Raw genomic sequence first — 22006 nt, 5'->3', positions numbered from 1 at the left:
GCGAGGACGACACCTGTTCCGGAGAATGTTCCATGGTCCACTCGCAATATGTCTAGGACCGGGAGACACCGAGTATCTTCTGAGAGAAATCCACGAAGGCACCTACAGAAATCATTCGGGTGCTGAGTCGTTAGTTCGAAAAATAACCAAAGTCGCCTACTACTAGATCGGCATGGAAAAGGACGCGAAGGAATTCGTACGAACATGCGACGGATGTCAGAGGCATGCTACGATGATTCACCAGCCCCGGGAGCTACTACATTCGGTCTTGTCAACCTGGCTGTTCATGAAATAGGGGATAGACATCGTCGACCCCCTTCCATGGGCACCCAGTAAGGCTCAACTTATATTATTTATGACTATTTTTCTAAATGGGTAGAAGCCTAGGCGTTTGAGAAATTCAGGGACAATGAAGTCATCGATTTCATCTGTGACCACATAATATGCCAGTTCGGAATGTCGGCTGAGATCGTGTGCGACAATGGGAAACAGTTCATCGGTAGCAAAGTAAGCAAGTTTTTCGAAGTCCATAAGATCAAACGAATCCTCTCAACACCTTATCACCCTAGTAGGAATGGGCTAGCGGAGTCTACGAACAAAACCATACTCTAAAACCTCAGGAAGAGATTAACCGACGCCAAAGGAAAGTGGAAAGAAATCTTGCCCAAAGTCCTTTGGGCGTACCGTATGACCTCGAAGTCCAGTACCATGGCTACCCTGTTCTCACTAGTTTACGGAACCGAAGCTCTAATACCGGTCGAAGTAGGAGAGCCAAGTCTCATGTTCCGATATGCAACCGAAGAGTCAAACAACGAGGTCATGAATACGAGCCTGGAGCTGTTAGATGAAAGGCTCGAAGCCGCCATCATCCGGTTGGCTACCCAAAAACAACGGATCGAGAGGTATTACAATTGAAGATAAAACCTTCGACACTTCAACGTCGGGGACTTAGTATTAAGGAAGGTTACACTAAACACCCGAAACCCGAACGAAGGGAAGCTGGGGCCGAACTGGGAATGTCCATATCAAATTATCGAGATCACCGAAAAAGGGTCTTACAAACTTGGAGCAATGAACGGCGAACAACTACCGAACAACAGGAATATAACTCACTTGAAACGATATTACTGCTAAGGTATGTCCACATTCATTTCTTTTATTTATATTTTGAACTAACACTTGCAGGTAACCGATAAGGAACGATACAATTTTTAGGCCTGAAAGCACGCGTTGCACTCTTTTTTCCTTGAATCGGCTTTGTCCCAAATGAGTTTTCCAGCAAGGTTTTAACGAGGCAACAGTGTATCGTGGTAACTTAAAATCAAAGACCGATCATGAACATGTATCAAATATCACATGAACAGTATCCGAGGCTTCTCAATGATCGGCCTCGTACACTGGGGGGGTGGGGGTGGGGTGGGGGTGAGGAGGCATCACCCTCGGATGATGATGTTAACAAGGGAGGAAACTTTGCGCTCGAATAGTCTAGGATCGGTCGATAGGATCCACTGTAAGGGACAAACGGCTTAATTAACCGTGCCCATACAGACCGCCCGAGCCCTGACACAAAGCTTGTACACATATGTAACCTTGTATATTGCTCGCAGAAATGAAAGGAAGTTTCCCGAACTTTAAATGTTGCGGCCATCATCATTTCGGAATGTTATCTTGGGTAAGCCCGGATGACTTGGGGTAACAAGCCAATTGGGCAACACCCGAACAAAAAAGGCTACGGCCATCCTAGAACGGCTCGTAGGAGAACCGTAATAAAAACATAAAGCCATTAAGATTTCTAAACCAGTTAAAAAAGACTACCCTCGTCTAATTATAATCCAAAATATTCTATGTACTTTGGGGATAGCTCCCGGTAATACCAAGCCCCCACGAGTTTTAAAGCGAAATAATATCAAGAACAAGGCCTATAGAACCTCCAAACAAGACCTAGTTGTAACGTTATATGGCATTTGATATCTTTGCAATCGTAAAAAAAAAAGAGCTTGAAATTTGTTGAAAGGAAAAAGCCATATATATATATATATATATATATATATATATATATATATATATCAAAAGATTTTTTACAAGGGCCGAACGGCCTCGATACAAATTTTTACAAAGGCCAAACGACCTCAACAAAAAGGAAGATAATACAAAAAAGTAAAAAAGCGAAAACATCTGCGAGGCATCTAAGTGGCCTAGTCTTCACTGGAGCCCGCTTCATCACCGGAACCATCGTAATCTTCTTCTTCTTCTTCGTCCTTGGGGTAAGCCAACTTCTTGTCCTCAGCCTCGAGCCTCTTAGCAATTTCGATCTCGGCAGACAAATTAAACCCCGAGCATGAACCTCCTCGAGGGCCTCCTTTCGGGACTGCCGCTTCTCATACTCAATAATGTTTTTCAAGCGGTCCTAGGCTACCTCGGCACCGTCTCTTTACTGGGCCGTCATCTCGTTGGAATCAGCCTTGGTTATTTCAGCTACCGACTTTGCCGCTTTAAGCTCTTTTTGCGAGGGCCTCCCGATCGGCAGTAATCGAGCTCAGTTGAGATTGGAGCTCCTCGACTTTCTGAGACTGTGCCTAAGGTTTCTCTCTCATCATTCAAAGTTGGGCCGCCACCGAGGCCAATTGTGCCAGGCAATTTCTTTTTCCGAGGCCAAGAGGTCCATTTTGCTTTTCCATTCTTCGGCCTCGGCCTTTATCACGTTCATCTCTGCCGGAAGCTGGTCGATCCGATCAAGCTATTGTTAGACCTGCGGGTTCTGACTATTAGTCACCGTCTCTAGTTCATTATCACTAACTTCAAATATTTTTACCTGTTCCACCAGGTCGGCATGTTCTTTCTGAGCTACGTCCAATCTGGCTCGAAGGCTCTCAACCTCTTTTTCACGTTGCTCACCGAGAAGTTTGTACATGTCTCTCTTCTCGATAAGTTCTCTGGCTTCGACCTCAAGTTGGCTCAGCTCTTCTCTATACCGGAGGAAGGTCTCATGGTGAAGCATCGAGACTTGCAAATATGAGAAGAAATGTTAAGATTGCCACTAACCAAAAAATAGAAAGGTTCGGTAACACCTTAGCGGCTCAACGCCTATTGTGCTTCGTTCAATAGGCATGGGGAATCCACCTCGTTCATTTTTTCCTGGTCATCTTCGCTCACCAGGCACCGGAGGTAACTAGCTACCCAACAGGTGCGGAAAGAACCCGGGCATCCTCTACGGTGATAATGATTGACCGCTTTCGACTAGGATCAACACTCGGGGGCAGGGAACCGGTTTACCAGCCTCAGTCTCAAATTGAACCCACTTGCCCATGAGGGTAGACTTTTCCTCGGTACTTCCAAGTCACCCAATCTGGTGACATCTTTCATGGCAGTAGAGTCCACGCCGTCAAAAAAGCTTTGGATAGGATCGTCCACTCCTTGGACCCCTTCACTCGACCGCTCCTTCGTCGTTTGAGCTTCACCGAACATCGAGTTCGTGAACGAAGGCGATCCCGTCATGTCAATGACACAGGGTGGGGCAGAACCGGCGTCTTGAGGGTTCCCGACCCTTACTGCTGCATCGGCCTCTTGAGTTTGAGAAGGATTGGCCTCCGTTGCTCCCCCCTCAGCTGACGCCCGTTCCTCAGGGACCGATGGCTCTCGGCCACTAAAATATCATCCTCTTCGGACTCGTCCCTGAGCTGGAGGAGTGAGTCCGAGTCAAACACTCGGGAGTTGGAGGTTTTTTTGGCTTGCGGACCATCGTCCTCCTCGGTTTCTTTTTCTCCGAGCTCGGGGAGCTCAGAACCCTCCTCCTATTTTCTCTCCGGCCTGCTCCGGAGCAGGAGACTCAATGGGAAATTCCTTGTCACCAACCGGAGGCCTAAGCTCGACAATCTTAAGAAAACCCGAGAAAGAAAGTAAAGGGAATAAGAACTTGATAGTAAAAGGAGAGGCCTAGCACGACTTGATTGGAAAGTGATCTTACCATGGGAACGGGCCTCCTAACGGCCCTTCGAGAGTTCGCTCCACGAACGCTCAGAGTAGGGAATCTGAGAAACGATACCCTTGACCCACTCCTTGAGTCAAGGAACGGCGTTTGGAACCCGAGCAATGGTTGCACCACCACAAACACCAATAAGAAAAAGAGAAGTAAACGTTAAATAAACATTCAAAGGAAAGTTTCACTTACGTCTTGTATTCCGCTTCTCGAGGAATGGCATGCACTCCGCCGGAATCAAGTCCGAAGTCCTCATTCGGACAAAACGGCCTTGCCAACCTCGATCCTGGTCCTCACCGATAGTAGAGAACGGGAATTTAATGGCCCGACGCACAAGCTTTATCAGCCCCCCTCAGAATAGTTGAGGACTGTACAGATGATGTAGGTGATCCACGGTGAGCCAACATCCATCAATTTTGCTCACAAATAATCGGAGAAGGATCACGACCCTCCACATTGAAGGATGGATTTGACCGAGGCATACCTCGTACCTCTTGCAGAATTCTATGATGACCTGGTCCACCGGTCCCAATGTGAAGGGATAAGTGTAAACACTCAGGTATTCCTCGACATGGGTGGTAATGGCCTCCTTGGGGTCGGGAACACTATAGTTTTATTGGCCTAGTTGTAATCTATCCGAACAGTGGGGAGGATCTCCTCTGTAATCGAACAGATGTATCTCGAGAAGTCTTCGCACCGACCCGGTACGGAAGAAGGTTTTTCAACTTTGAAGTCGTTATTTACCGAGCAACCCCTGGGGACAAACATTTGCAAGGGAGGTTCGGCCACCGGTTCGTCAACTGTTACGCTCGGAGTGGTCACCTCAGCCCCAGTGGCTGGCCGCGAAGTAGAAAGATTCTCTTTTTGGGGGACAATTTTGGAAGTCTTTGCCATTTCTTTGGAAAGTAAACATGGAGGAAAAACTGGGAAAGATGAAGAAAGAAAGGAAGTTGAAGAATTAGATATGTTGGCTTGGGAAGAAAATGGGTGAAATTTTTTTTGCAAAGGACCCTGAGTAACGGAGGTAAAAATGCTAGAAGAGTGCAGAAATCTTGAAAGCTCGAAGGTAGAAGGTTTGATATAAAGTGCAAATGAACAAAAGATGTAGTATTTATAGGATCTCGACAATGTTTCGCATTCAGGGGTAGCCGACCGACGGCTGACAGACATTTAATGTCCTTATGACGTGACTGACGAGACGTTTCGCATTTTTGTCATTTATGATATGATGTCCCGAAGAAGGAACCGGGAATCTCATGTCGTTTCTCGTCAACTCATTCTCTAGAAACGATGGGTCTATCTGTATACGGGTAAAGCCCATCTCGTAGTACGTCCCGGTTTCCGACATGATAATCCAAGCTCGAGATACGGTAACAGGGGCGCCTAGACCGAGGTAGAGATCTCATCAATTTGGATTTCGGACCATAGCGCCCACTCTCGAGGATATCGGGGTCATGAAGCGGGATCGGTCCTAGCCTTGATAAACTTCGAAGAGCGCCGTTAGGTAATCGAGCACTGCCAACAGAAGACTGCGATATCCGTGACCGATCGAATATCACGGCGGGAATCTCAGCACGTGCCGAGATGAAATTGGCAATCAGTTAATTAGGAGATAAACCTATACAAGCATTTTTCATAATTTTCCATAATTTTTAAAGGCTTTAAATCAATTTCTTTCTTCATTTTATTATATAAATATCCAATACTTATCCTTCAAATTATTTTGATGATGATTTAATCATCTAAACTTATTATTTACACCAATATGTATGTTTTCAAACATTTTACTGCTTTTTTTCATAATTACATTTGCATTTTAGGCTAATTGTACATTCTTGCAATAATAGCCTATATTCATGTATTATTACATTATTTATGCAAAAAATAACTTTTTATATTTTTATAATATTAAGTTATTATTTTAATCATTTTAGTATACAAATAATATTTTTATAAATTATTTTTTGCTAAAATGTTGGGTATTTAAAAAATAGCCCTACTTTTAAACTTATTTTCGGACCAAACAATGGCCCAAAATACCTAATACACTAGCCCGAATGACCCCAACCCAAACCAACGACCCACTAAATCCCAACCCGGTCGCAACCCACCTAAATAGACCCGCTCCACTCCCTTTCGTTCTTGACCGTTGATCTCAAATGATCAACGGCCCATAATAATCCACACCCTCTTTATAACCCCTTAACCCTAACCCTATCTCATTTTTCCAAACCGTCCGCCCCCGAATTCTCTCGAACCTTCTCCCTCACCTCACAAACCCTAGCCCTCACCCCAAGCCCCTCTGAATCTAGCCCGTCCATGGATCTTTACCATGATTTGCTTACCTTTTGGGGATTGTATGATTGTTACTGGTACAAATATGGTATTACTTAGTACTTGCCTAATTTTGGCAAGTACCTGTCTTTGAACCCAAGGGAATCTGCCTTATTCTTCAAGATATGGACGATATTTCGTCCTTATACAATCATAGCAAGGCTGTGAGGCTCCGATTTCCCCAGATCTCGGGTCAATTTCTGGTCCTAGTCAAACTAGGGCTTACCGGTTTCTTCTCCTAATCTGATTTTAAATTGGTTTAGGTGTTCTTCTTTCCTTTTATGTCTTGATTGACTGTATTCCTTACTCATATGCTGATTTGACCACTATATAAACCCATTTCCCTTTCCCTTTTGGGACAGACTTGAATCGTTAAAATTTTTTCACTAAAAACTGAAGTTATTGCTCCCTGTTCTCTAATTCTCTTGTTCTATACTCTGGTTCTTGGCCGCCTGAAAGCCAAGGCCACCAAAATTCTGGGTTCTTGCTTTTTGTTGATATTCAGAATACTGTGGACTTTTGTTCTTTCTTGTTTTTCGCCTAACTAGTGAGTTACTGGACTTCGTAGTTTCATTCCTATGCCTGTGATTTGCATATGTCTTCACTCCTGAAGTTTGCTTAATGTGTTCTTCTGGGTTGTCTTATGTGCAATTATATTTGCTTTACTTCAATTTTTTAGGTCTCTTTAGCATTTAGCTTGATAATATTGATAGTTTGAAGCATGCCTAAACCTGATTCTATTAAATTAGATAGTTTTCGAGCCTGACTAGCAAATATGTTATAAATTACTACTGTTTGGGACCTTTACACTTGTTAGCATCTTTTGGTGTTTAATTTTGCCTTAGGCTATCAATCCTATCATTTGAACATGCTTTGCCTGCATAATTTGTAATCTCTCTTTCGTTAGCTAGTCAATTGTATTCAAAGCACAAACATTTACACTCACTGTACGGCACAAGCCTATTTTCCTATCCTATTCTGTATTTCTATGGTGATAACTTGCCTATATAGCATGTTTTATCCTGTTATCTATTAGTATCCTATTCTGTTTTGACTCTCCGATTCACTAGCAGTTGTAATATACTTTTTATCATGTCTAAATGCTGTTCTGCTACCAAATTAGCATGACTATCTCATAACATTAGGACATAACTAGACCTTTTCCTTTATTATAAATCAGTGTATTTCTTCAATCCTGCAAACCTATTTTCCATTTAACTCTGCTAATGAATAACTACTTATGCGCTAAGTGTTGAGCTTGTTATCTAAATCTTTGCTAAGTTTATTCTTAAAACCTAAAGCATGTTCGATTATCTGCTCTATGTGTTCAACTTGACTATGTTTGTATCCTTCAGTGTTGTCCCTCAACCTTAGTTTCCTCTCTTTCACTGGTTCCCTGAGCTCTTTTGGGTTCTCATTCTTAGCCGGCTGAAAGCCAAGGCTACCTAGGTTCTATCATTGATCTCCCTAGTGTGAGCACTGATCGGGGTCCAATTGAGACCCTTTGTAAACTCTGACACACTAGGGTCCAAGGTTCTTTGGCCACTTTGTCCCAATTGCTCAATTCTTCCCCTTTTCACCTACTGAATAAGCTAATGGACTTGTGTAAATGGCTATTTTTTGAATCTTTGATGGCTACTAGGTTTTGGCTACTTTGTGTTGGATTGACTGTGACTTCTGGGTTGTGGTAAAACCTATATGGTTATGAAATTAAAGGCCTGGCTAGGCCGGGTATACTTTGGGCCTGTCTTAGGCCTACTATAATTATTTTGTAACTTTGTAATCTATTTCATTCATTGGGCCTCTAATAATGTTGTAGTAACAATTGTGGTGTTAGTAAAAATTTGGAAAATGGGTCTATTCTAAGGTTTGCATGAAACGGGTAGAAATCCTGCCTATAGGTGTTTAATTTGTTTAACATGTTCTGCTTCTACGTGTTGTTAGATAACCTGCCTATAGGACCTGAGTGTTTAATTTATTCAACATATTCTGCTCCTATGTGTTTCATTAGATATCATGCCTATAGGAAATAAAATGACCAATATTTCAGTTGCAGCATATTCATTAGATACTATGATCATAGGATTATATTAGCTTATGTTCTACTGATCTTCATCTAGAAATCATGCCTATAGGGGCTAAGTATAAAAAAAGGTCAATTTCAATTACTAATCGTTAGAAATCCTGCCTATAGGATTTTATCACTCGCTTTAAAGTGTTAATATTAAGCTTTCAAACACTGTTTCATTGCTTAGCTCTGCCACTATTAGAAAGCATGCTTATAGGATCAAACTGAGTAATTCTGAGTATTTTCAACAGTCATCACAGCCAACTACTGCATAAATCACATAGAAACCATGTCTATAGAGCTTAATGGTTTTAATTTGGCTCAATTCTGAAACTGTCTAATGCTTAATGTGTGAATTTGTTCGCGTGCATTTGTTGTCTAAGTGTGGAGGCTAACTTGAGCCCTTGATTTCCTTTACATGAAGTCCAACTTGTTTTGTATGTCGCCTAGTTTTATCATTTTTGAGTAGCCTAAGTTAAGTCTAGAACTATCCAAAATAGAGGTCCAAACGCCTCCTGGACCATAGGCATAGGACGGGTAGTGCACGCATAAGACACAATTTAGAATCAATTAGTGCGCTCTAGGTAACAAACTTAAAGATAGTAATCGGGTAGCAGGAGATGATAGTATGTGCCTAATGAATAATACGAGTAACACCCCATCTCGAGGGAGTTACGAAGTATTATTTATGTTGCACGGGGTGATCCTTTAGGCTAAAAAACTTAGGACCCCCCATCTTGTCTTTAAATCAATTATTGGTGTTTATTCAAGGATTTTTGATAATAACTGCCCAAACTTCTTGTCTTTCTCTCTGTTTATTTGACTAATTCATATAATTCAAGTTCGGCCGGGTCCCACAGTTGTGGACCTCGAAGAGTGCCTAACACCTTCTCTTCGAGGTAATTTGAGCCCTTACCCGATCTTTGGTGACGCGAACTGGTTAAACCAGAGTTATAGGTGCCCTAACGCACCTCAAACCCATTAGGTGGCGACCTCTTTTAATACCTCCCTTAAAAGAGTTGTCACGTGTCGAAACCCGATTTCGCGGGAAAAAGGGGCACGACACCTACTATATAAAGGGGGTCTGATTACTTGTGAAACACATTGTAACTCGCACTTCAAGGCAATATATTATTATTTTCTCTGCTATTAGCTATCTTTCTTGTTCATTAGCGCTGATCGTGGTGAGCCCGGATCGAGGTCGATTATTTCACCGAGACTGGAACTATCTCACTCGTGTGGTTTTTTAATCTATTCTGTCTTTGTTTATTCATTATTTACTTCACTAATTGCTTTGTGTCGAATTAAACCACGTATCCTTAAAACCACTTACAAATTTAATTGTTATCCAATTTTGGGGATAAACACAAATAAAAGAATAATTCGGGTTTCTAATAACCTATTTTGCTTCACTTTCCTAATATAAAAGAGTAAAAACAATATGGAAAATAAGACAGAGGGAATAAGAAAAAGAAACCTTATTGATAATGAACAACAGGTAGAAAACCAAGAAAAAGAAATGCGCAGTTGCCTAATAATGATATCCGTCCCCGTCAAAATCTTTGGCCCGGGCATAACTTATTTAAGAATACGTCGCTTATAGAGGCGGCCATCTGCTGTAAAATTTAAATTGACAAGCCGCGACAATAATAAATTTTTTGTTTAGGAAAGTCAATACTTTAGTGCCCGTTTGGACAAAAAATTTGATGGGAGCGTTTTTCAAAAAAATTTCACTTTTTTTCAAAATCAGTGTTTGTTCATAAAATTTTCAATTTTTACTTGAAGATGCATTTTGGAAACATTCGAAAATTAGAAAAACTGCAAAAAGCTGTTTCAAAATTTTCACTCACAAAACTTCAAAAAACAACCCAAACTGAAATTTATGTCCAAACACAACTCTAATTTTCAAATACCATTTTCACTTGAAAACTTTTTTCACCATTTTTTTGAATTTTATAATTCTTATGTCCAAACGCCTACTTAGTCTAAAGGGCCAAATTAATTGATTATATGTCAACAAACCAACCATATTCCAGGTGTTAACATTAGACGTACCTTCACAGGAAAACTCAAAAAACTTAACGCCAATTGAATGTCCACTACATATGAAACAGAGCAGAAATCTGTGTCCCTCAATTATTCAGTTTCATGTTTCCGTCCTTGTTTGACCCAAAAGTAGGTTAATACTTTCTAAGCAAATCAATCAATGTAGATGAAGGGGTAAATCGTAGTTGAAGATAATAAACCCTAGGATGATCTTGAATATAGAATCAGATGACAATAGTGTAAACAAGGTTAATGAGAGAAGATGATAAACTTCTGAAAGATAAGAGAGAGATAATATTAGAGATAGAGAAAAGAGAGAGATTGTATTTCCAGTAGTCAAAAATCCGCCCCTTTTACAAGGCTTGGATCCTCTTTATATAATAGAGGATCCTTGCTCAAATATTAAAAGGAAGAAAATAAAGCACATGCTATGGAGTGGCCGACGTGATCGTGAAGTCGTCCCTCTTGTTGCTCATAGGTCGCCCTTCTAGTTGGACTTACGCACACTCGGTCGGTCGTGCTGGCTTGAAGAACGTGGTTGGTCAAATTCTACCCCATACAGTTAGTCCCTCCGCTCGTCGGGGTCGCAGCGAATGCGTCCTCGATGGGCGGAATCGATACCTCCGTTCCGGGAGAGTTTGACTTCGTCAATGACTTGTGACGTGACAAGCAGGGGACAGTAATCATGATTGTCAGATCATTGAAGCGAAACGCCTTTCCTCGTGTGATATCAGCGTTCATATGCGTCATCATTGTGCGTATTCTCGAGGCAAGGGGATCAGAAGCTTTTGGCGTCTGGTTTCCCGTGCCGATTCGACGTCTGCTTCTTCGATTCTGGCGCCAACCAGCCCTATAAATAGGAGAAGGGTTTAAATTCAAACTTTGGTCATTTGCAAGAGAATTCCAGACCTTCAATACATATTTTCCCATTCCGGTGCGTTTCCCCCTGATCGAAACCCTCTCTCTTTTTATTCTTTTGTTGGGTTGCGCTTAGCTCTTTCCTTCACTGAAAACCATGCATAAACCTTGCCGATCTGACGAGAGGGTCTCGGCGGCTGCCCCTTCGAACGTGCCGCCATCTTCTGAAGGTGGAGAAGTGGGGGAAGAAGACGCCAGTCCTCTCACTGTGGAGGCATTATTGCCAAAGCATATATTATCTCAGAGTGATTTTAGTAAAGATTCCCCCATACCGACTCCAGAGTTTTCGGAGTCATTACAGAACCACTTGGATGATCTCCGCACGAAGTACGACATACCTGCCTATGTAGAGATGGTTCCGGCGGGGAAGGATTACGTGGACGTTTACCGGCCAGGATATTGTGCCTTTTATGAATACTCCTTCTCAATCGGTTACAGCCTCCCTCTTTTCCCATTGGCGGAGGAGTTTTGTCGGTTCTATAATGTCTGTCCGACTCAACTTACGCCGTATACTCTGAAGGTGCTTCGGCTGCTGACTATGTACGCGGAGTTGGCCGGATGCGAAGTCACGGTCCATCACCTCCTTCAGTTATTCAATGCCTGCTATCTAAGGGGGACCATGGTGCATCTGAGAGGCCGTGGCACGAAAGGTTGGTGGTCAAAACTGACGACCGAGCGAGTCGTGGGTTCTGGCGCAAGTATTTTTTTTATTAGGACCGAGCACATGGTCTCTAATCCTGTCGGGTTCCCAGAGAGGTGGAACTCGAAACGTAAGTATTTATAGTTTGTCAGCTTCTGTGTTACTCGTGACTGTTGCCATTCTGACCTTTATATTGCAGCTATGGCTCACCCGCCCTGGCCCGTTGCCAACCTTAGGAGATGGGTTATTGGCTTGCTTCCTTACGCGGAAGAGACCCGCACTTGGCCTGCCTTCCTGCAGCGTTACGGCCCCAAAGTCTCTTCAGGTAGATTTTCGATTTTTGCTTTGTAAATTCTGCAACTTTGCTTACTTATTTTTATGGCGACAGGTCGAGGCGCTTCTAGGAAGAGGGCGCCGGTCCCCGCTCCTCATCGATTTGACGTTGCCTCGGCCGCTCATGACATACTGGTTGAGTCTGTCCGAGAGGATCCTTCTCCAACTCCTTTACAGGGGGCCACATCTACGACCATAGTTATGTGGGAGTCGGCATCGCTGGTGCCGACTCTGCAACCCGTGGACGGACCATCTGATGGCGGGGAATCATCAGACAGAAAACGGAGAAGGCTTGAGAAGGGTAAGGGGGTGGCTACCGAGGCTGAAGGAAGTGATGTGCCCCAGCCAACGCGCAGACCATTCATGGCCGACGCTATTCGGTCTGGGAGATCGGCTCGTCAGAGGGGTGCTGCTCCCGGTGCTGGTTTCGCACCTGCCGTTGAGGGGGGATCGTCGACCAATATCGAAGGACCAGGCGAGGAAACGGAGAGATCGAACTCCGACATCGCTCAGGAGGATATCGACGAGTTTGTGGGTGGCCTCACCCACGTGGAGATGACGACGGATGGGTCCGACCGCCGCATTACGATTCCGGCGGCTTACAACTTGCTGTTAAACAGCGAACAGGCTGCTTCAGCCCTTACCCTGTTGTGTGCCGCCTCCGAGAGCAAGACGCTTAGTACCGTGGAGGATGCGGAGCTGTCACGGAAGGTTTCTGGCATGGCTTTGCAGGTAATTCCTTATTCCCTTTTGTCCTTCCGCGTGTTGTAAGACTGATTCGAGGCGTGCTCGCTTCTGTTTTTCTCTTTAGACCCTTGTTTTGGAGGTGGAGAGGGGGCGCCGTGAGCAAAAACGGACGGCCCTTTACAAGAAGATGCTGAAAAAGTGTCGAAGGTATTGCTCTAAGCACAAGAGCGGTGGTTGAACGGGGGCAGTCCCAATTGGAACGTAGGGGGGCCGAGCTGGAGGAGGCGGATAGCGAGCTGATGAAGGCCGTAGCCTGCAACAGCGAGTTGGAGGAGCTTCTGAGGATGAAAGATAACGAGCTTGAGCTGAGCCGTGGGGTGGCAGCGGAGAACGTCGACCTGCAGCGGAGGGTGGCGGATTTAACCGCCGAGCTTGACGCTAGGATGGCAGAGAATAATGGACTTTCTGAGCCTTCCTCATCTCGCCCTTCGCCTGGCCGGAGTATGCGTCGTAACGCGTATGAGATGTGGGTATTTGCGGAGGCCAAGCTCGACGTGTATAGGGAGCTTCATGCCGCGGGCCGGGCGACAGAGGAGGAGGTTCGGGCACGACGAGATGAGGCTTGTGCTGCTCGTGAGGCTTGTGGTTATTACCCCGACTCTCTTGATGGGGAGGGGCCTGCTTCTGAAGACGTCTACCGGCTCGACTCCAGCTCCTGGTACAATGATGTTTACTTCCCAGGGGGTGACGGGGCAGTTGTGAACTTGTATAGTGTATATTTTAGGCTTGTATAGTGTGCTGGAGCTCGTCCACGGGGGCGGATGTAAATATATTTTTGTTGCAATATAAATTTTATTTTTATTGCCTCGTCCATTTGGTGCTTCCCCTTTATTTTTCTTTTGTAATGTTTAACCTCCGCAGAGATTGTTCTTATCGTTCATCGAAGGATCGTGCCGTCACTCGAACGAGGTTGAACCGATGTTCGATGGCCTTGGCCGTAAGGATGTTGCTTCGACTGTCGTCGAAGCAGTATCCGTCGAAGTTCGAACGAGGTCGAACCGATGTCGATGGCCTTGGCCATTAAGATATTGCTTCGACTGTCGTTGAAGCAGTATCTGTCGAAGTTCGAACGAGGTCGAACCGATGTCGATGGTCTTGGCCATTAAGATGTTGCTTCGTCTGTCGTCGAAGCGGTATCCGTCGAAGTTCGAACGAGGTCGAACCGATGTCGATGGCCTTGGCTATTAAGATGTTGATTCGACTGTCGTCGAAGCAGTATCTGTCGAAGTTCGAACGAGGTCGAACCGTTGTCGATGGCCTTGGCCATTAAGATGTTGCTTCGACTGTCGTCGAAGCGGTATCCGTCGAAGTTCGAACGAGGTCGAATCGATGTCGATGGCCTTGGCCATTAAGATGTTGCTTCGACTGTCGTCGAAGCAATATCCGTCGAAGTTCGAACGAGATCGAACCGATGTCGATGGCCTTAGCCATTAAGATGTTGCTTCGACTGTCATCGAAGCAGTATCCGTCGAAGTTCGAACGAGTTCGAACCGATGTCGATGGCCTTAGCCACTAAGATGTTGCTTCGACTGTCGTCGAAGCGGTATCCGTCGAAGTTCGAACGAGGTCGAACCGATGTCGATGGCCTTGGCCATTAAGATGTTGCTTTGATTGTCGTCGAAGCGATATCCGTCGAAGTTCGAAATGTCGATGGCCTTGGCCATTAAGATGTTGCTTCGACTGTCGTCGAAGCAGTATCAGTCGTAGGATAGAGATTCCCGTTCATTCATTGGAGACTTCTGTTCATTCAATGGAGATTTCTGTTCATTCAACGGACATTTTTGTTCATTCAGTGGAGATTTTTGTACATACAGTGGAGATTTCTGTGCATACAATGGAGAATACTGTGCCTATACTGGAGAGTAACGTGCCTATAATGGAGAGTAACTAGTATAGTCCCTTCACTATATTGGCCCATGGCTCGTGTCGATTGGCCAATATGGCGAATCTGTGCTCCTGTTCCACCGGGTATCCCCTTTGTCGCCTCGTTAAAAACCTCCCCGAGAAAACCCAATTGGGACAAAACTCGGGTCAGGGAAAAAGAGTACGACTCAGGAGATGCCCTTCAGAAGTGGAAGTATTTGAGGTGGGTGACGTTCCAATTGTTTTGGAGCGGTTTTCCTTACATCGTTTCTAGTTAGAATGCCCTTTTGTTCGCCGCTGCAATGATTTTGTATGGTCCGTCCCAATTGGTTCCCAATTTCCGTTCGTTCGGATCTCTTGATGCCAGTGTTTTGGCTTTGAGGACATAGTCGCCAACTTTGAGTGATCTTACTTTGGCTTTCTTGTTGTAGTATCTTTCCGCTTGCTGTTTCTGGGTTGTCATCCTTATATGAGCCATGTCTCTTCGTTCTTCGGATTCGCCCAGATCTTGTAACCTGCATTCATCGTTATCCGCTCCACTAGTATGGGAATATCTCAGGCTTGGCTCTCCGACCTCGACGGGTATGACTGCGTCGGTCCCATAGACCAGTGAATACGGTGTTTCTCCCGTGCTGGATTTGGGCGTAGTCCGGTAGGCCCATAATACTTCAAGTAATAATTCGGGCCATAACCCTTTAGCGTCTTCGAGCTTCTTTTTCAATATGTTCAATATTGTTTTGTTGCAAGACTCGGCTTGGCCGTTGGCGGCGGGATGATACGGGGTGGAGAGTATCCGTTTGATGTGCCATTTCTCGAAGAATCCTGTTGTTTTTCTACCGATGAATTGGGGTACATTGTCACAGCTGATTTCTTTAGGGATGCCAAAGCGGCATATGATATTTTTCCATATAAAGGCGATGACCTCTTGCTCGCGTATTTGTGCGTACGCACCTGCTTCCACCCATTTAGAAAAATAGTCAGTCAAAACTAGAAGAAAGCGTACCTTTCCTCGTCCTGTCGGTAGAGGGCCGATTATGTCCATTCCCCACTTTATGAAGGGCCATGGCGAGGTGACTGAATGGAGGAGTTCCCCTGCCTGGTGTATCATGGGGGCGTACTTTTGGCACTGCTCGCATCTTCGAACATAATCTGTTGCCTCTTTCTTCATGGTAGGCCAGTAATAGCCGGCGCGGATGAGGTATCGAACAAGGGAGCGGTTTCCTGTATGGGCGCCACAATGGCCTTCGTGCACCTCCTCTAATACTTGCCTTGTTTGATGCGGCTCGAGGCACTTGGCAAGGGGACCTCCGATGTTCTTTTGTAGAGACCGTGATTGATCAGGCTGTATCGGGCAGCATGTACCCGGAGTTTCTTGGCTTCTTTTTTGTCGCGTGGGAGCGTTCCGTCCTACAAGTATGATACAAACTGGTTGCGCCAGTCCCAAGTCAAGTTTAAAGAGAATACCTCGACATGGTCGACGGCCGAATGGAGGATAGTCACCATATTTTCTTTGTTGATATTCTTGGTGGCTGCGACTAGTTTAGCTAGGCTATCTGCCTCAACGTTTTGTGCCCTGGGGATTTGTTCGAAGAGACATTCGTCGAACTCATGCATCAGCTTGCGGATCTCTTGCTGATATTTTTGTAGCCGTTGTTCTTTGATTTGGTAAGTTCCGGTGACTTGATTTACGACAAGTTGAGAGTCGTAGTGGAGGATGAGTCGACGGGCCCCGTATTTGATGGTTAATTTCATGCCTGCAATCACAGCCTCATACTCGACCTCGTTGTTAGTCATCTCGGGGCATCATATGGAATGGCGAATTACTTCGCCCGTAGGGACCTCGAGGACGAGTCCCAGTCCCGATCCCGAGGCATTCGCAGCGCCGTCAGTGTAGAGGGTCCAGAGGTCAGTACGAGCAGAAGCGCGAAGGGCCTCTTGTTCCACCTCTGGCAGTATCCCTGTACTGAAATCGGCAACAAAGTCGGCAAGTACCTGTGACTTGATGGCAGTTCTTGGGTGGTAGGTTATGTCATGCTCGCTGAGCTCTATGGACCATTTGGCGAGCCTATCCGAGAGCTCGGGTTTGTGTAGGATGCCTCTTAGGGGGAAGATTGTTATTACCTTTATGGGGTGGCATTGAAAATAAGGTCTGAGCTTTCGTGAAGCCACGACCAGTGCCAGAGCCAGTTTTTCGAGGTGGGGGTACCTCGTTTCGGCATCTACGAGTGTTTTGCTGATATAATAAATTGGGGATTACATACCTTTATTTTCGCGGACCAAGACGGCGCTGACAGCGACTTGGGATACTGCCAGATACACAAGTAGGCACTCGCCGGGGTCTGCTTTGACGAGCAGTGGTGGCGAAGATAGATATGCTTTCAATTTCTTCAGGGCCTCGATGCATTCTTCGTTCCATTGTAGTCCATGATCGTTCTTCAGCACACTGAAGAATTTATGGCATCTCTCTGAGGACCGCGAGATAAACCTTGATAAGGCGGCTATTCGCCCCGTTAGTTTCTGTACCTGTGCAGAACCTCGGGTATTGTGTGTATAGCCTTAATCTGGTCTGGGTTGACTTCGATGCCTCGTTGCGGTACGAGAAAACCTAGAAATTTCCCCGAGGGTACGCCGAAGGCGCATTTTTCTGGGTTTAACTTCATCCCATACTGCCTCAGTATCTCGAAGGCCTGCTTTAATTGGTCGATATGGTCTTCCTTCTTAACCAACTTCACTAGCATGTCGTCGATATAGACCTCCATTGTCTTACCGAGTTGTTCCTTGAACATCTTGGTGACCAACCTTTGGTATGTTGCACCCGCGTTTTTTAGTCCGAAGGGCATCACCTTGTAGCAGTCGTCCCTTGATGGGTGATAAAAGTTGTCTTTTCTTGGTCCTCTTTGGCCATTAAGATTTGGTTATAGCCAGAGTAGGCGTCCAAGAAACTTAGCAGCTCGTGCCCCGCCGTTGCATCGATCAGCTGGTCGATATGAGGCAACGGGAAGGAGTCTTTTGGGCATGCCTTGTTTAGGTCGGTGAAGTCTATGCACATTCTCCATTTCCCATTTTTCTTTTTAACCATGACCACGTTGGCGACCCATTGGGGGTACTTTGATTCCCTGATGGAACCGTTGGCTAGTAGTTTATCTACCTCTTCACTGACCGCCTCGTTGATTGCGGCGTTGAATTTCCTTCTTACCTGCCTTATGGGCGGATAAAGTGGGTCGACATTCATCTTGTGAGTGGTGATGTCTTTCGGGATCCCCAGTATATCTGAATGAGAGAAGGCAAATAAATCTGCATGGTTAGTCAAGAATTCGTGGTACTTACCTGGGTCGGAGAGGTTGTGTCCGATGTAGGCTTTCTTTGAACTACCGGTACCGTCCAGTTAGACAGGTTCGAGGTTCACGACTGTCGCCTTGCAGGCTTCTATGACATCTGGGTCCCTAATAACCTCTGTCGTCGGGTTGATTTTGGTTCCCGACATGGCTAATTGCTATGCTTCCGCGCTTGCTCCCTTTAGCTGTTTGGTATGTGCGCAGTCTTGGGCAATTTGGTAACATTCCTAGGCGGTACGTGGCTCACCTCGAATGCTGAATATTCCCCATGGGGTGGAAATTTGATTACTTGATAGAGGCTCGAGGGGATGGCCTGCATGGCGTGTATCCATGGACGTCCCATGATGACGTTGTAGGCCGTTTCCTGGTTCATGATGTGGAACGTGGTTTTCAGCGTGACTCCCCCCGCCAGGACTGGCAGTGATATCTCTCCGGAGGTTCGCTCTACTGCATTGTTAAAACCCGTTAGTGTTATGCAACGCGGTATTATCTTACCTTCGAGCCTCATTTGCATGAGGACTCTTGGGTGGATAATACACGCGCCGCTTCCGTCGTCTACCATGATTCTTTTCCCGTCGGTATCAGCAATGCGTAAAGTTATAACTAAAGCATCATAATGAGGTAAAGACAAACCGTCGGCATCAGACTTATCGAAGGTGATACCATCTTCGAAGTCATCATACCGTTCGTGAGCGATCGTGCGTTTCAACTTGTGTGTGGTGATGAACTGTACATGGTTGATTGCCGAGTCGTCGCCGGCACCGACGATCATCTGTATGGTGCGCGCTGGAGAAGGCGGTTTTGGTGGTCCTTGGGATTGGTCGCGTCCTCTGGAAAATTAGTCCTTCCTTTATCGCTGAGTAGCTCCTTCAGGTATCCCTGGTTCAGCATTCTGACCACCTCCTTCCGTAGACTTATGCAATCTTCGGATTTGTGTCCTCTTTCCTGATGGAATTCGCATAGGGCGTTTGACCTTCTTGCACTAGGGTCTGATTTCATTTTTTGTGGCCACTGCACCTTCGTGCCCAGCTTTTCCAGTGCGTATACTATTTCTAAAGGGGAGACACAAAAGTTATGAGTGGATAACAATGGGGGCATACCTCTTTCATTTCCAAGCGGGGCGGCATGTCGCTGCACGGCATCTGGATGTCTTGGAGGAGGCGGATTATGAGTTCTGACGTAAGGCTGGTGCCTTTCTCTGTTGAAGCGTGGGAGTGGTTCTTGCCGCCCGTCGTTGCATCGGTCCCTCCTTACTTCTGATTGTATGGATGTTAGTCGTTGGGTTGGGCCGTTAAGGTCGTCTTCATCTGCTCTGACTTCGGCGCAATAGGCATTGTGAATCTTTTCCCACGTGGTGGGGGGATACTTCATGAGCCGATTGAGCAGCTTTTTGGTTGCTTTGGATCCGTCTCTGTTCAGCCCGTTTTGGAAAGCTGCGACCGCCATTCCTTCTGATACGTTTGGCAGTCCCATTCTTACCCTGTTGAATCGCGCCAGGAAGTCCCTAAGTCCTTCACCCGTTGTTTGCCTGATGGCGAAGATATCGTTGACCCTAGCTTCGGCTTTCTTTGCTCCTGCGTGGGCGGTGGCGAACTTGTCCGCCATCTCTTCAAACGTCGATATCGATCTGGCCGGTAACTGAGAGTACCATGTGAGTGCTCCTCCCGTCAAAGTCTCCCCAAACTTTTTCAGCAACACAGATGGCACCTGTTCTTTCGATAGGTCATTGCCTTTTACGGCGGTCACGTAATGAATCAGGTGATCTTCTGGATCCGTGGTCCCGTCGTATATTTTTAAGTATGGTGGCATCTTGAAGGTTTTAGGGATTGGGTGAGGAGCAGCTTCCTCATTATATGATTGCTCAACGAATCTTCCCATATCGCGTTTCGGCAGTAGCTTAGGGGCGCCAGGTATCTTGTCTACCCTCTCCTGGTGCTCCTTCATTTGATCACGAAGTGCTTATTTCTCGTTCTCCATCTCCTCCGTTTTCTTAAGGATGGTTGTGAGCGCATCGTTGCTTGTATTGGAATCAGTGTGGGCGTTACCTGTTCGGGCAACGCTGGGCTCTCCGATGGTGGTGGTGAACTTTACATGGTTGATTGCCGAGTCGTCGCTGCCGCCGACGATCTTCTGTATGGTACACGCTGGAGAAGGTGGTTTTGGTGGTCCTTGGGATTGGTCGCGTCCTCTGGCGAAATTAGTCCTTCCTTTATCGCTGAGTAGCTCCTTCAGGTATCCCTGGTTCAGCATTCTGACCACCTCCTGCCGTAGACCTATGCAATCTTCGGTTTTGTGTCCTCTTTCCTGATGGAATTCACATAGGGCATTCGACCTTCTTGCACTAGGGTCTGATTTCATTTTTTGTGGCCACTGCACCTTCGTGCCCAGCTTTTCCAGTGCGTACACTATTTCTGAAGGGGAGACACAAAAGTTATGAGTGGATAATAATAGGGGCATACCTCTTTCATTTCTAAGCGGGGCGGCATGTCGCTGCACGGCATCTGGATGTCTTGGAGGAGGCGGGTTAGGAGTTCTGACGTAAGGCTGGTGCCTTTCTCTATTGAAGCATGGGAGTGGTTCCCGTCGCCCGTCGTTGCGTCGGTCCCTCCTTACTTCTGATTGTACGGACGTTAGTCGTTGGGTTGGGCCGTTAAGGTCGTCTTCATCTGCTCTGACTTCGGCGCAATAGGCATTGTGAATCTCTTCCCACGTGGTGGGGGGATACTTCATGAGCCGATTGAGCAGCTTTTTGGTTGCTTTGGATCCGTCTCTGTTCAGCCCGTTTTGGAAAGCTGCCACCGCCATTCCTTCTGATACGTTTGGCAGTCCCATTCTTACCCTGTTGAATCGCGCCAGGAAGTCCCTAAGTCCTTCACCCGTTGTTTGCCTGATGGCGAAGATGTCGTTGACCCTAGCTTCGGCTTTCTTTGCTCCTGCGTGGGCGGTGGCGAACTTGTCCGCCATCTCTTCAAACGTCGATATCGATCTGGCCGGTAACTGAGAGTACCATGTGAGTGCTCCTCCCGTCAAAGTCTCCCCAAACTTTTTCAGCAACACAGATGGCACCTGTTCTTTCGATAGGTCATTGCCTTTTACGGCGGTCACGTAATGAATCAGGTGATCTTCTGGATCCGTGGTCCCGTCGTATATTTTCAATTATGGTGGCATCTTGAAGGTTTTAAGGATTGGGTGAGGAGCAGCTTCCTCATTATATGGTTGCTCGACGAATCTCCCCATATCGCATTTCGGCAGTAGCTTAGGGGCGCCAGGTATCTTGTCTACCCTCTCCTGGTGCTCCTTCATTTGATCACGAAGTGCTTTTTTCTCGTTCTCCATCTCCTCCATTTTCTTAAGGATGGCTGTGAGCGCATCGTTGCTTGTATTGTAATCAGTGTGGGCGTTACCTGTTCGTGCAACGCTGGGCTCTCCGATGGTGGTGGCGATTTCTGCCATCGATGGATCTTTGATATTTCCCTGAGGTGGTTTCTCGAGCATGCTACTTAGAGTGTTCGTCAACCATTCCTCTAGTAGATTTTTGACTACTGGGGGTGTTTCCTTTGCTGTAGATGTAGAAGTCCCTCTTTCATGCAAAATCGTTAGATCTTCGAGTGAGGAAGGTGAGATCTCCCCCTCCGGTATGTTACATAGTGTTATATTCGCGGTATTTTCTCTACCGGCTTCGTTGAGTGGGCCTATGAGGTTGGTTGAGACGTCTGCCATCAGCTTCAACCTTGACTCTTTGTCTG

The 22006-nt window shown here is 45.9% G+C and overlaps 1 protein-coding gene across 1 annotated transcript; it reads right to left on the bottom strand.

Annotated features, from left to right (window-relative positions):
- Positions 1-14759: 14759 nt before the first annotated feature.
- LOC109211989 lies at positions 14760-17684 on the bottom strand. The gene is made up of 5 exons (XM_019375590.1): positions 17449-17684; positions 17187-17368; positions 16750-16883; positions 15929-16267; positions 14760-14885 (listed from the first exon to the last, which is right to left on the bottom strand). Exons 1-5 carry the CDS (start codon positions 17682-17684, stop codon positions 14760-14762), a joined length of 1017 nt encoding a protein of 338 aa, XP_019231135.1.
- Between the last annotated feature and the right edge of the window lie 4322 nt (positions 17685-22006).

This window comes from Nicotiana attenuata, unplaced genomic scaffold (assembly GCF_001879085.1).
Source record: "Nicotiana attenuata strain UT unplaced genomic scaffold, NIATTr2, whole genome shotgun sequence".
In the NCBI taxonomy this organism is placed as follows: domain Eukaryota; kingdom Viridiplantae; phylum Streptophyta; class Magnoliopsida; order Solanales; family Solanaceae; genus Nicotiana; species Nicotiana attenuata.
The sequence above is the reverse complement of the archived record's forward strand: the minus strand, read 5'-3'. Positions and strand labels throughout refer to the sequence as shown.